This window comes from Toxotes jaculatrix, chromosome 14 (assembly GCF_017976425.1).
Source record: "Toxotes jaculatrix isolate fToxJac2 chromosome 14, fToxJac2.pri, whole genome shotgun sequence".
Lineage (NCBI taxonomy): Eukaryota > Metazoa > Chordata > Actinopteri > Toxotidae > Toxotes > Toxotes jaculatrix.
Window position 1 is genome coordinate 21,598,505 of NC_054407.1, and position 15,557 is coordinate 21,614,061.

The 15,557-nt window shown below is 37.7% G+C and overlaps 1 protein-coding gene and 2 long non-coding RNA genes across 5 annotated transcripts; 2 read left to right on the forward strand and 1 right to left on the reverse strand.

The window, feature by feature from the left end:
- Window positions 1-1,377: 1,377 nt before the first annotated feature.
- Window positions 1,378-3,720, forward strand: LOC121192769. Its single transcript, XR_005895244.1, has 3 exons — window positions 1,378-1,417; window positions 1,990-2,033; window positions 2,998-3,720. It is a non-coding gene; the product is annotated as an uncharacterized LOC121192769 (long non-coding RNA).
- Window positions 3,721-4,481: 761 nt separating this feature from the next.
- On the reverse strand, window positions 4,482-6,970 carry LOC121192763. 3 transcript variants are annotated; one of them, XM_041054641.1, is made up of 5 exons: window positions 6,798-6,964; window positions 6,682-6,708; window positions 5,466-5,774; window positions 5,085-5,375; window positions 4,482-4,823 (listed from the first exon to the last, which is right to left on the reverse strand). In XM_041054641.1, the coding sequence occupies exons 3-5, from the start codon at window positions 5,713-5,715 to the stop codon at window positions 4,705-4,707; spliced, it is 660 nt and encodes a 219-aa protein (XP_040910575.1). In that variant the 5' UTR covers window positions 5,716-5,774; window positions 6,682-6,708; window positions 6,798-6,964; the 3' UTR covers window positions 4,482-4,704. The 3 variants fall into 3 exon arrangements, with proteins under 3 accessions (XP_040910575.1, XP_040910574.1, XP_040910573.1); XM_041054640.1 differs by having other exon boundaries at window positions 5,085-5,324; window positions 6,682-6,970; XM_041054639.1 differs by having other exon boundaries at window positions 6,682-6,967.
- A 584-nt stretch (window positions 6,971-7,554) lies between these two features.
- Window positions 7,555-13,053, forward strand: LOC121192770. Its single transcript, XR_005895245.1, has 5 exons — window positions 7,555-7,623; window positions 7,762-7,789; window positions 7,849-7,907; window positions 11,691-11,807; window positions 12,567-13,053. It is a non-coding gene; the product is annotated as an uncharacterized LOC121192770 (long non-coding RNA).
- Window positions 13,054-15,557: the final 2,504 nt, after the last annotated feature.

A 15,557-nucleotide genomic window follows, 5' to 3' on the forward strand; every position in this document is an offset into this window, starting at 1 on the left:
ATACGTAATTATGTAGAGTTCATCTCAAATTATTTGTTTGTGTATTAAGATGCAATGGAAAGAAAACAAAACAAATTGGAGTCTTTTTTTTTTTAAATTACCACTGTGACTAAATAAGCATTCATTGTGTTGTTTTACAGGGTCCTGTGCTCTGACTCCTGTATTTGTGCAGGCGGGAAAGGATTTACATCTGGATGCCATGACACCTGTTTCTCTAGTCAAACACACTGAATTGAGATGGAAATATAATAAAGATGAAAATATAGTAAGATTACTTCATGACAACACAACAATAATAATTGACTGTTATGTGGGAAGGGCAGATATTTCTGCTCAAAATTACTCTTTGCTTTTGAAGAATGTGCAACAAAATGAGAGTGGACGTTACTCTGCACACTTCATTGGGAACAATGACAAATGTGTAGCTGAATATAACGTCACAGTTCAAGGTAGGATTCTCTAGATTTCAAATATTGACCCACAGCAGTCTCCCAGCTTCTAAAACTCTTCATGCCTGCCCCCCTCCCTCAGATCCAGTGTCTCCAGTTCAGCTGATCATAGACTCTGTGCCCACAAGTTCAGGCTCCTGTAACGTCACTGTGACCTGCAGCACACAGGACTCACATCACATCAGCAGCACGTTTAGATGTGACACAGAAAACTGCAGTCAGGACAGAGGAGAGATATCAAAGGTCACGACCTCTGGTGCTTCTCTCCAAGTCTACCTGTGGAATGGCTCGATCATTTGTAACCATAGCAACCAGGTCAGCTGGGACAAGGACGTTAAAACAACAGAAAATATTTGCCGTCAACAACTTGCAGGTGAGTCTGAGAACAAACAGCCAGTTAACAGTAATACAGAGTTTGGATTTAGCCCAGTTTTACTATTTTTCACTAGAAACAAAAACAAAAACAGTTTTACCTTTTAGCCAGCATGAATTGTTAGTATTGAGTAGGTTATAAAGCAGAACTAGAAAATGGTCGATATAAATTTTGGTTTGGCTCTAATATTTTGACAGGCAGAACTAGAAATCATTATTAACCCGTACCAGTAAAACTGTCAGGTGGTGTTTAAATTTCCTCACTGAGTGACTTTTGAAACGCTGATGGTTTTAAATTGTGTTTGGCTCCAGCCATTAGGTTTAAAAAAAGTCATGTCTCACTACAGATCAGATCTGTTTCCAAGAGATTTGTATAGTTAAAGCTGCAGTCTGACAGAAGCACAAGATGTGATGCTACATCACCACATTCTCACTTATGTAGCATGACTTAAATTAGGTACAAATTTCTAACCTGGTTTTTGTATGTCTTACAGAGGCTTCCTCCAACATAGCTGTTATTAGTGTTCCTGTGGTTCTCTTCCTACTTGTGATAACAATTGGTGCAGCTTGTCTTCATCGTCAACATAGAACAAAAGGTAAGTCCACCTGTGCATTTTAACACAGAATTACAAAGTAAAACCTGCAAAATCCTATTTGTTTACTTTACATGAGAATTCAGCTTTCTAGTTCATCACCTGGTATACCCATAAACCCCCCTTGTGTTATGAGACTATGCAATAAAAATAAATCTATAGTTAACAATATCTTAGACTCTTCATACAGTCTACATTATGGATTGTAATTCATCCAATTAATTAATTCATCCATTCATTTAACATGTGATTACTGCATCTTTCAAATTATTCTATTGCCAGAAATGATTTTTCCTTGTAGAAAAGGACACAGTCTCAGAATTGTTGTGGTCTTTATGCTTTAGCCCATTCATTCCTAGCATCCATAGGCTACATCACAAAATACCAAATCCTATAAACAGGGATTTCAAAGTGTGCTACTGTGAGAAGATGGAATTACTGACACACACAACATCTTGTCTTAATACAGGCACAGCTCAAGTGGTGTAAAAGTGCAGTAAAATAGTAGAAAAGGTCAGTTAAAGCATGCTGAGAAAAATGTCATTTAATGTCATTTTTCTATGACTGGCCTGCAGATAAACCAGAAGACACTGAAAATACAGTGTATGCAGTTCCTGAGGTAAGCATTTTTTTTTAAAGATCCCTCTCCAAAATTTGCCAAACCAAGGAACAAAATTTCAGACTTAAGTAACAGCTGAGAGGAAGTGAGGAAAGAGGCAAAGTAAAGAAATGTTTTCAAAATCAAAAACTGGAGCACTATACATCATCTATTGGCTATCCCTCTACGCACCAGTCACATTTTCCTGACAAGGCAAATCAGCTACATCAGTTACTGCATCAGTCTGCTGGTCCTGGTCCTGCAGCTTGCTGCCACATGTGCTTGTCAGTGTTTGTGCTGCTTGCTAGTGCTCAAAAAAAAAAAAAAAAAAAAGATCATGATCCATCTATTCAACTAGTTTTCAGAACAGGTGACACAGAATGGAAAAGAGCAAATACATTTTCCAAATGACCCTCTGTTCTTCTTACAATAATCACAATACAATAGTTGGGTGTCTAAAAAACACCATCACAACAATGAACAAACAAACAAAGTTATAAATAAAAAATACAAATAAAATCTCCTCAGAATCATTACAAATAAAAAATAAACTATATTTTCCTATAATTTTCCTATAATTTTCTTTTTCTAAATGCTTTGTACTGTATGTGTTGACAAAGTGGTGCAGATGCTTTCTCTTTGCATTTGTGTCTCAGTCTCAGTTTGTTGTGCTCTGTCAGCCAAGAGATTTGTTTGAATTCAACTTGGGCAGTGAAACATGTCCAACTCTTCATTATAAAAAATGTGTTTTACAGCAATTTCATGCCTTTCAGATAAAAATACAACGTCATTGTAATGTCAGGGAAAACAGGGTTGTCACTTTTGTCGTCAGAGATACATGTTTATGGTTTTTGAAGGATATAGATGAGTTTTTGTTAATTGTGGTGAGATTACTTCACATGTTAATCTTGTATAATAATACCAGTGTGATATAAAAATGGCAAACATCCTCAGCCAAAAATGTTTTCTGTGATTAATTTTCCAGGTCGGACCCACAGCCCAAACACTGATTGAGAGTCCAGCCAATGATGCTTCAGGTCTTTCTCCGACCTCCACCTACTGCTTGGTAGGGTTTCCTAAACGATCAGAGGGATCCACTGAGACCAAAGGCCCAACTCTGCCAGAAAGTTTGTATGCTCAAGTAGAAAAACCTGCCAGGCCCTGAAAATTTGTATTTCACATAGTGTAGCAATTTCCTACTTGTATTTAAGTGTTGCCCAAGCCTCATGCACCCATCCCCGACATCACACCTTGTACAGCATGTATCACACCTGCACAAGGTGTAAAAGCTGCTAAAACCTGCTCTGGCAAATAAAGACTTTTCCCATAAACAGACAGCTGTAAAACAATGAGGAAATGTTACTAAGCATCACCCAAATTCACAAGTTACTCTTAGTATTATCACAGTTGAAACCATTACATCAAATATGAATTTAAAACTAATAAAAAAGCTGTTTTATTTTGTACGGTTTCTGTGTGCAGGCAGTCTGCCATCTCAGTCAGGGGAAGACACAATTCTCTCAATATAACCAAGATCAATGAGGCAAAGTCACAGAAAACAAAAAATATAATTACCTCTGTCATCTACTCTGGTCACCCATGTTACCAACAACTATTTGATATGTTATATTTTACAATAGGCTTAATAATTTTGTTCGTACCAAATTACTATTGGTACCAAATTTGGGCTGCTATATATGGTGTGGCAGAAATAAACATACAGACTCTAAACCTAAGCAAGTGTAGATGACTTTTAGGCTACATGCTTTGTATTTTAAGATATTATTCTGAATCAAATTGCATAAGAATCTAATTCAACAAAGCAGCACCAAAAAAAACAAACAAAAAAAACAGAGGGACGCTTAATCAGCAATTGCTTTGGATGAAAAATGTGTCATGTTGTGTAACTTATCCTGTGTGACTGAATTTTAATGTCGTTTTGGATGTTTTTGATGAAAACATCCTGGTGGTTGTACTTAATTTCTGTGAAAAACTTATGTACACCTGTATTGTGCACTTATTTTATGCTTTACAGCTTTAGCAGGACTTTAGGAAAAAGGAGATATTTTTACATGTGGTTGTTTTCAAAGATGCTAAAGGAATACTCCACTGAAAATCCAACTTCTTGTTGGATTCTTGTAGGCTTGAAAAGGCTCAAAAAGCTTCGCACTTTTCGGGCACTTTTGTTGAGCATTTGATACTTTAATGAGAAAGATAAATTCTCATTAAAGTATTGCTTTAAGTTCAGTTCATAAATGTTATTCATTGAGTCTAGTGTCATTAAATACTTGTTCTTCTATATCATATTTTGTTGTGCATTCATATGTCAGTTGTGTTTTCTATAACAATAGCAATGACTCAGTGCTTGCTGAAAAACTCACAATGCACATACATGAATGCAACTTTTTAAGAGTATTGTAAATATCATCACACGCAGTATAACACAAAATGTACTGATCAAGACTTTTTATTTTCATGACATTTTCAAAAAAACATTTTTAACACGGGCATCTCTTTACAATCACTGTTCTTAGAAAGTGAGCAAATGGATCAATCAATGGATAATCAAGAATAATCAGCATTTATATTAATTGTTAAAAGGTTTTTCATAAAGAAATATTAAGTGTTATAGATGAGAGTGTGAGACATACAGCATGTAATGACTCATTAGCAGAGAACTGTTTGGTTATTTTTACGTCGTCTTCCTCTCCATGAGATGGACACCAATGACCACAGACACCATGATTATCAGACCGACAGAGAACATGACTGTCTTTACCAGGCAGACAGAAATACCACCAGAGACATTCTCTGAAACAACAACACAACACAACAGGTTGTTTCCTTACAAAACTGACAGCAGATCCAGATTGTGATACTACAGCACAACAGGGGCGGAAGGAACAAATGTTATATTCCATTAGTGAAAAAACAGGTATAACCTACCCAACACTAACAATTCATGCTGGCTGAAAGATAAAACTCATAATTTTTGTTTTCGGTGAAAAACACTAAAACTGGGCTAAATCCAAACTGTGTATTATTGTCAGTTGTTTTGTTCCTCAGACTCACCTGTAAGTTGTTGGGGGCAAACACTTTTGGGCGTGTTAACGTCCTTGGCCCAGCTGACCTGGTTGCTATGGTTACAGATGATCGAGCCATTCCACAGGTAGACTTGGAGAGAAGCAGCAGAGGTTGTGGTCTTTGATGTCTCTCCTCTGTCCTGACTGCAGGTTTGTGTGTCACATGTAAAAGTGCTGTTGATGTGATGTGAGTCCTGTGTGCTGCAGGTCACAGTGATGTTACAGGAGCCTGAGCTTGTGGGCACAGAGTCTACGATCAGATGAACTGGAGACACTGGATCTGAGGGAGGTGGAGGAGGGGACAGGCATGAAGAGTTTTAGAAGCTGGGAGACTGCTGTGGGTCAATATTTGAAATCTAGAGAATCCTACCTTGAACTGTGACGTTGTATTCAGCTACATATTTTTCATTGTTCCCAATGAAGTGTGCAGAGTAATGTCCACTGTCAGCTTGTTGCACATTCTTCAAAAGCAAAGAGTAATTTTGAGCAGAAATATCTGCCCTTCCCACATAACAGTCAATTATTATTGTTGTGTTGTCATGAAGTAATCTTACTATATTTTCATCTTTATTATATTTCCATCTCAATTCAGTGTGTTTGACTAGAGAAACAGGTGTCATGACATCCAGACGTAAATCCTTTCCCGTCTGCACAAATAGAGGAGTCAGAGCACTGGACCCTGTAAAACAACACAATGAATGCTTATTTAGTCACAGTGGTAATTTAAAAAAAAAAAGACTCCAGTTTGTTTTCTTTCCACTGCATCTTAGTATACATACAAATAATTTGAGATAAACTTTACATAATTACGTATGTTTTATTCTGAGGAGATCAAATGGTTGTGTCAGCCTTTAAGGATGCTGTTTTGAACTATTTTGGATTAAAACAACACAACAGCACAATCACTTGAATGCTTATTTAGGGAGGATCTACTAAAGAGGGGATCTACTAACTTGTGTCGTCATCAGAAGTTTGTTTTATTTCTTTAAAATAATTTGAGATTAACTAATAACACATAATTACATATGTTTGATTCTGATAAAAGATAAAAGGATAAAATGTTCATTTATGTTCAAAACTTTGCTTGAGGTGAACAGATGAAATACTGCAAAGTGTCACCTGTCACAGAAGAAGCCAGGAACACACTGCACAATGAGTGCTCAGCACTGAGAACTAGGCTTTTGTTTGTTGCATTTTCACTTAGAACCAGGATGTTTTAGATCAGTAAGCTGAATTCCTGTCGATAGTAAGATGTCAGAAGACTCCATATCCACTAAGTCTTAAACCATTATGTTGGTTTTGTTATATTTTATTTTATTTTAAATCTACACAGAGGCGTAAGACACATTTTTTAAAAATAAAACCACTAAATCAGCCCTGCTTTTTAGATGCTATTTTTTTTTGCATCAGCTACTTTTCTCTGCTTTGATAAAAAATAGCACATGTATTTCTAATCAAAAGAAAAAAGTTGAGCACTTGTATGGAGTTTACATCCTCAGCTTATTGATCACAATAAAGAAGCCTGCTCACGTATCATCGCCGTTTCCGTTAATGTGACATTTTATTAGACAGAATTCTTATCCTACCTTGTGCCTCTGTGCAGACCAGCAGCCCTGCAATCACAAAGAAAAACATACTTGGCTTCCTTGCCTTCAAAATAACTTGAGGTGTTCTGCTCTATTCTGAGCAGTAACAGACTCACCACAGGCTTAAAGCCTCATCACGGGGGTATTTTTCCGGTCAAAACCACATTCAAAATGTTACTATACATGAGTGAAAAAAATTTAACTTCCCTATTCAAAGTTCCTCCTTATGGTGTGTTTTAAAGTCTGTTTTAGTTTAGTTTAGATCAGTTGATAAAAACTGGAATTATTAAATGTAAACCCCACCCACAGTACTATTGTCTGTTTCTGCAAATCCTGTTGGCTTCTTTGCAAAATCTGAATAAATAATAGCACTACATGATTTATTGATTAACTTATTTATTCGCTAGCTGCACAAGGTTTAACTGAAGAGTCATTTTAATCTGTGGCTCCTGTGACAAATGTCTGAGTGTGCTTGCAGTGGTAACCACTTCCTCTCTGAGAGCTTCCTTTTTAACGCTTATTGTGTTTTCAGTGTTTTCAACTCTCTGTGCAAGATGAAAAATATCAGTAACAGTAAATGTTCACTCTGAAAATACCACTGGGAACTTACATCTTTGCACCATAGTCAACAAAAATAGGATTAGCAGAAAACCAACCACAAGTAAAACAAAAGCCAGTTTTCTGTTCTTTATGCAGCCAATACATTTCAGTCGACCTGACCTTTGGAGCACTTTGCGTTGCCCCAGTGTGTAACAAAGGCACATCTGATCTGAATGCAGTTCACATGAGAATACTATATAGTACAGTTGTAGTACAGTGCAGAAACTAGGCAATCCCCCTCCCTCAAAAACAAGAAACAGAAGCTTGTGAATAAGACAAACCTCACACCTTGTGGACCAGCTTGGTGGCAACAATAAAACACCTGCTGTGGTAGAATTCAAGGTTGTGATATCACAAGACACGCAAAGACATTTGTCTATAACAATAACTTCTGTTCTTGAATTGTGCCACAGTATACCACCTAGATTTGATTCTACTGTGTTTGAGGTTTCTTTATCTAAACAGTGTCTTTTTGAACAGGCAGACACTGCTGCTTCTCGTCAAAGACGTCATAGATTAACTCTGATCTGATGACAAGTTTCACAATAACACAGCCTCAGATGGGAGCAGACACACACACGTATACAAAATGTGAGTCTGCAGAGACTGTAGTCAAAGCAGAAGTGGTAACAAGAAAACTTAATGTAACTTTGCAACAACAAGCTTCTGCAAATGATACCTGAGGCTAGTTTCACTTTTGTTGTGACAATGGTTTATATTTAGGACAGACATTCACTGCGACAGACACACATATTTTTTACAGCTGGATTCACTAAGTGTTTTGACAAGTGTAGTGTCTTTTATGAACAATAAAGTTAAGCTTCAGACCTAAAGAAGAGAGACTGTATTTGACAGTACAAGCAGAGTCATGACACACTAAAATGTGATAAAGTGATAGCAAAATGTAATGTGCATTACCTTGTGTTAAGTCAAGCTCTCTAAATGATGAATTCCATATTAAATCAAATCTTAAATCAATTTAAATCTGAACTGATTTTAAATCATGTACAGTTTGTAGGCAGAATTATCATAATATTTTCCTACTTTATTCCTCTTAAACCCTGTTTTATCTGATAGATGACATTTTGTTTTTTTCATTCCTTCATCTCATTTCAAGCACAATGGGAAGTGTAATGTTGGTCTGTTTTCTAGTTCCCTGTGCTTTTGCATACACTAACATCTGACAGTGTTTACATTGTGAAGCGTTTCCCTTTGAGAATCCCACCATGAATTATTTTACTCTGATTTACAGTGAGAGGAGAGTGATAAGAAACCAAATCTGTTGAACAAACAATGACAGATTTTGCTTTGATGCATCATCTTGATGATATACAAGTCACTCATAATCTTTCCCAATCCACGATTCACAGACATTAAACCTGCAAAGCTCAAGAACAAATCTTTCTTTGTTTCTCTGCAGGTAGGAATGCCAGCATGACGTCTTCCAGCAGAATACCCAGTGTTTGCTCAAAGACATGCTGGTCAATTTATAGTCCCACCAGACACATCTCTGCATCCTAAAACTCTGTGAAAGAAGAGGCTTTAGCAGCATTAACACAGAAGAAGAATAATCTGCCAACAGTTTGTACTGATAGGCCTGGGATTTTTGGACCATGACTCAAACAATCCATCTTCAAACAGACAAAGGATGCGAGATGGATCATGTTCTGAATACATTTGCATAATGAATAGCTGATAACATAGGTAAGTCAGCTTCCACAAGAGAAAGATCACTATAAAGCCAGGAATCACCATCGTTACCACTTAATTTATTCATGTCAGTTACAGCAGATTTTCTAAATATCTCTGTAGTCTGATGTTTTGCTGTAGCTTGCAAACTCGGGATGCCGAATATTCGACCACCGAAAACTTTCGGCCGAAAATGGCTCAAAAGTGCATCACAACATCCGGCCGAAACCGGATGTTGTGATGACGCAAGCGAAAACCGCGGCCAGTACGAGCGGTGTCTGGAAAGGCCAACATGTCCGCGGTGTGGACGGATTTCAGTAAATCTGAGAAAGACACACGGATGACGATTTGCAAAACATGTAACATCGAAATTTCTCCACGCCGGGTTTAATTTATCACCTGAAATCCAACCTCCCCGATCGCTATGTGGAATATGAGAGGAATGCAGCGCAGAAAAGGAAAATCCCTCCGAGCACGCCCACTCCGTCTGTGGCGGACGTTTTTGAAAAGGCAAGGAAGTTTAAAACTTAACTTAAAGCGCTGCAGTACTGCATTTGTTGTTGTTAAAGACCTACGGTTAAGATATGGGCTATGGAAATCTTTGTTTTGATACGCTATTATGTTGTAGTCCTACAGCGAAAATTTTAAAATGCACTTGACTTGTATGCACTTTGTGTTTTTATGAGAGAACATATTTAATTTTACATTCTTGTTAAAATTGATTTATTCTTTGAAACATTCATATTAATTAATGTTTTCGTGAGGTTAGTACACAGTCATAGCCATAACTGCAATGGTGCTAATAATTGGCATAATATTTTCCTTCGGTGTTTCGGTTTTCTGTCTTGGTTTCCTCATTTTCGGTTTTCGGTTTCAGCCAAGAATTTTAATTTCGGTGCATCCCTATTGCAAACTTTTCGCTCATACGTGTCCAGCAATTCGAAATTAATGTGCCATAAGATGTTTTCATTGACAGGTAGTAGCACAATTGTAGTTCACCTGCGTTTCATCAAGGAAACTGGTGAAGTTTAGAAAAAAAAAAAAAAACAGTGGTCAGTGTGATTTATGAGACTTTCTGGATGTACATAGAAAGGTCAGTGTTGATTGGACTTGTGCAGCAGTTGAGGCATTTCACAGCCCCACTGAGGCTATTTTCAGAGCCAAAACGCATCATCCCTCACTGTTTAATCAAAATCAGTCCAGTGACTTTGCACATGCAGTGCAGTACTGTCCATCTGCCCTGTGGCCCCAAAGCTTCAGGCTGACTGTGAACCAAGTGTCTTGGTTTTCACTGAATTGTTTGACAACATGCCCCATAAAAGCATAACATCAGCTGCCATGATATGGGCCATAGAGTGGCTTTTATTACCTGAGCTTGAGTCCCTGCATCGAAGTGAAACTGGTTGTTTGTTCTTTGCTTTCACAGGATTTTTGGCCCTGAAACAGAAAACAAAGCTGTCAGATCTGGTTTTGAGACCAATGTCACTTCAGTTTTGTGCTTATACGTTGTATGTTCCTATATAATGAGTTTAATCAAGATACCATGAAGCAAATTGAGGGTCATGGAGTGTTTCCGCATAGAAAAGCTGGACACATCGCATAAAGAGTGGGAAAAACATTCTTAGAAGCCCTTCATATCTATTATGGCACTTCATCCATTCTGTTTTGTGTGTGTAATGAAGGACTCATCTTTTTAAAGGTTTACTGTCAGATGAAGGACTCTTGTAATTTTCTTGTTCTCAAGCCTCTCTTGAAAAATAGATCAGTAACACTTTAGAATAACGATCCCTTATAAGACATTTATAAGCTATTATTAGATATTGAACTAATCATGAATAAACCATTTATATACATTTGTAAATGATTATAAAACCATTTATAGCTAAAGTTGTACAACATTTATATATGATTTAGACATTATTTAAAATGCTTTGTCAACATTGTTTATATATGATTTATTCATCATCAACTAATTTTCAATATGATCAACCTTATTAGTAAATTATTGGTGAAATAGTGTAGATGTGTTAAAAAACCTACTGTACCACCATTTGTTTATTCATGTTTAACAGATGATTTGTTAGGCATTCATAAAATCTCTATAAATGATTTGCAGATGTTATTATGTCCCTTATTTTAAAGTGAAGACTATTCATTATTTACACAGGTCTGTTAATTTGCCACCATTTGTTTAGCCTACATTTGAATGCATATCAATGAAACTTCAATCTCCCACAAGGCAGTTCGGCATGTTTACATGTCTGTGTGTGTTTAGAGAGCTGTTAGCAGTGTTGCCAGGTGTATGACAATTACCATATTTTGTACAATAATTGTGCCCTTTGTACTATATACGATCAGTGATGTCAAAAGTCCCATAATGTACGTTAATTTGATCAATGTGTGACAGTTTGTATTAGCTACAGCTTGTATGTGCATCAATTGCTGCCTTCCTGTGTTGTGGGAAATTTAAAAAGTCACATCTACAGCGCAGAGGAAAGATGCAGCAAATCTACAACATTTAAACATCACACTGTCTAAATAGTTTCTAACAGGTATATTTTCTTTCTTTGATAGTATATTTTACATTAGTGCTTTAGAAATGTTCATTGTTTCCCTGAACGCAGCACCCCTTTCAGCCAGCACAGGAAGAGACTACACATTTCTGCTGTTGGTTATGACTCATGTACACTTTCCCTCAATATTTTAACATTTCCCATCAGGCGGCGCGGTCCGTTAGACATCCTGAGGCTGGAACATGTCCATCACAACAAGAGCTAAGTGTTCCAAGCGACCTTCGACTACTGAAAACGGGGAAGGAGCTGGCAGCAGCAGCGCAGGTAACGTTAAGCTAACTGATACAGTAAAGTTACAAGTCCACAGATCTGAATTCACGTTTGCTGGCTAACTTATTTGTTGACTTATTTTACCTGGCTGAATCTACTAAACTATCAAGCAAGCACAAACACTAATCGGTTTTTAGCTAGTTAGCTCTGTTAGCTACATCGGCTGGTCTAGCCAACTTTATCAACACGTCAGTGTAGTTTGGATAGTTTTGCTAATCCCACATGGTGAATGCAGATTGATGCAAGGAATCGTAACATGAAACATTGAAGAACTTGTGCTTGTGCTATTAACCATACCAGTAATTGTTTTAGCTGGCGTGATAACTAGAGATGGAATCAGTACAGGTTGAGAATCGGTAGTAAACCGCTCTAACGAGCTAGCTACTACATTTTCTACCTATAACCCCATTTTCATGGACAACCTCTTTTAATTAGAATGACTAAAATTGTATTGAAAAAAAGATGTCCATGTAAACGCAGTTAGTTATATGAATTGAGATATTGCAACCTGTTGATCTTCTATCGGGTCAGCAGGCATCCTCCTGTCTGATTCTAACTGGCTGATTTTTGGAGGTTTTTCTCACATAAATCAGGAATTGATAAGGGAATCATTAAAGAATCAGATCAATAAGCAGAACTGATAATAGATTTGACATCTACAACATTTTACCAATTCCCATCCCAAGTTATAACACAATGTTATAGTAACTATCAGTTTTGGTTAACTAGCTGCCACTGGTCCTTTCTGTGTAGTTTCAGGTAACCTTATGGCACCGTCCCCCACAGCTGTGCGGTCAGCCAAGAAATTGCGCACACAGACCAAGGAAAAAGATGGTGCACAATCCAAAAGAAATAGAGGAGTTGATAAAAGCGAAGGAGGACCTGTTGGCAGAACAAACAAATTTTAATCTGTATTAACAGTGTTTTGAATGTGAGGGCTGTTGAAAAGCACTTCAATCTTATTGCTATATGTTGTTTTGTAGCACATTGGTTGTTGTTTGTTTTAATGAAATGTTTTATACTCTTATACTCTGTACTCCTAATTCTGACCCTGTTTGATGCACTTTTAATAATGTCTTAATCATATACAAATGTTGTACAACTTTAGTTATAAATGGTTTTATAATCATTTACAAATGTATATAAATGGTTTATTCATGATTAGTTCAATATCTAATAATAGCATATAAATGTCTTGTAACTTAAGTAATAAATATTTAAACAATCATTTACAAATGTATATAAGTGTTTAGTTCATGATTAATTAACTATCTACTAATAATCCACAAATAGCTTATAAATGTCTTATAAGGGATCGTTATTCTAAAGTGTTACCAATAGATCTTTATCTGAACAAGACTACATCATTAATTAAAGTTAAATAATTACATTAATGATTAATTGCACACATGAACTATTTTCTCATTGCTTTTCTTTTTTCATACTTTTTTAAATATTGAAATTTATATATGTTTTATTTTTGAAATACAACAATGATCAAGTTAAAAGATATTGATTATTGAAAAGAAATATGTGCTAACAACAATCGTCTGCAATAAGCTCCAAAAACCCACATTGGTCAAACTCTAATTTGTAATCAAAGTTATATCCAAAGTGTCTGTCTCTTTTTTTTTTCCTGCCCCTCCACCCCAACAAACCACATGCAGTTACACAAGGACATTATTACCATTATGAGTCACATTATCCTCTGGCTCTGTATCAAATAATTACCTGCACCCTAATTTACTTCCCTCCCTTTCCGCTCACCACGCATTACCACTCTCCCACCACAAGATGGCAAGAGCATCAAGCAAAAAACAAACAAAAAAAAAACAAAAACCCACAAGTCACTTGACAACTTCTCTGCCTCGTAGACACAAAGCCAGTGACATCATCTGCGGAGGGACAGAGGGTGTGCGAAGGACAAATGTCTTGAAATGCATTACATCATTCTCCACTAATATGATAATATATCTCAGGCGCTGAGTGTGGTGCCAAGCACGAGAGGGGCCATAATCCATGTGACAGCCGCTTCAAATGTGAACAAGGGGATAAAATGGAAGTGGTAGTGGTGGGGGGTTCCACTAGAGTCAGGAGTGCAGCACTGAAGGTTATTCCAGACATTATTCCTCAGTGAGAGCAGGAGGACAGAGGAGATGATAATCACTATTGCACACTAAGTAAAGATGAAGAAGGGATCGGCTCTGACGCTCCCTGTCTGTCTTCTGTCCTTGTCATTCTTTTTTTTGCTGCTGTAGATGTTAGTTCTTTCTTGCTTTCGCTTTTTCACCATCCTCATTTTTCCTGTCATCCAGGGGAGAGGAGAGGAGGGAAATGAGACAATGGTGGGAGAGAAAAGGGCTGCAGCGAGGAGGGAGAGGAGGACTGAGAAGTATAATAAAAGGGGGAGCTGGAAAGATCTGAACAGTGGGAGGGAGATAGAAGAATAGAGAAAGCAGAGGAAAAGGAGAAAGATGAAGGGAGGAGGAGGAGGAGAAGGAAGAAGAAGAGACTTAGGAGAGATGAAGAGCTACTGCAGAGAGAGACAGAAAAATAGAGGAGAGGAAAAGGAGAAAGATAAAAAAGGGAGGACGAGGAGAAGGAAGAAGAAGAGACTTAGGAGAGATGAAGAGCTACTGCAGAGACTGGAAAGAGGAGAAGATGACTGAGGAGAAAAGGGAGAAAAAAGAGTGGAAAGGCAGTGAAAGGAAAGAGGAAGAGAAAATGAAAAGAAGAAAGGGAGAAGAGAAAAATGATAGCGGGATAAGTGAAAGGGGAGTCCTCAGACAAGGTGAGAAGAGAGGAGGATGCATGAGAAGGAGGGGGAGAAAACTAAGAAGACTGAACAGAAAAAAGAGGAGAGAGAATAGAAAAGGAGAGAAGACAAAAAGAGCTTATATTAAGTGGAGAAAAGAGGAAAAAGGAGGAGAGGAGAAGTGAAACAATGGCTGAGGGGGGAGAGGAGAAAAAGACTGAGATGTTTAGGTGAGGTAAGAGGCAGGGACGTCACTAGGATTTGGAAACGGGGGGCTTGGCCACTTTTGGGGGGAGCTGTTTGTAACTGTCAGGAAAAACTGCAAATATAACAGTATTTTTTTATGAATTTCCCTGTTAATTTCCATAAAATGCTGTCTGTATTGCAAATGACTGTCAGATCACTTTGACCCACCTTAGCAGCAGAGACCGACAGATGTGAGAGAGCGACAGCTCTTCCTGTCATCTGTCTGTGCCTCCTTCACTACCACCATATCCGTTTTTGTGCTTGGTAGGGGGATCGAACCCACGACCCTCCGATCTCAGGCCAGTCCAAAGTCCAAAGCCGCACTCTTAACGTACTGCGTCCCCAAATTTTGATGAAGAACGTAGATATACTGATTTATGCCTCTGCCTGTGTCACTGCTCACAAGCAACTATACAATACCTGCTTAAATACGGCCAAAGATGGCTGTCTGATTCTGAGCTGGAGGGCTCAGGCTCACGCTCAGCCGACGTTGGCTCCGGGTTCATGTTGATGTTGAATGTCGTTTCTTCTCGCCGAAATCAGACCAGTCCACTAGCTCGTGCAGCTACCAAACACGGGCTCTACCATCATTGGAGGTAATAGAGCCACCTGATTGGTAGGAAATGGCAAACAACGCCTCAACGCAATCAGTTTTTTTTTCTCATGTAAGGTTTTGAGGAAATTATGTTCATAACATGTAACGAGTAATGGCATAAATTGTAGAAATGTAGTGGAGTAGAAAG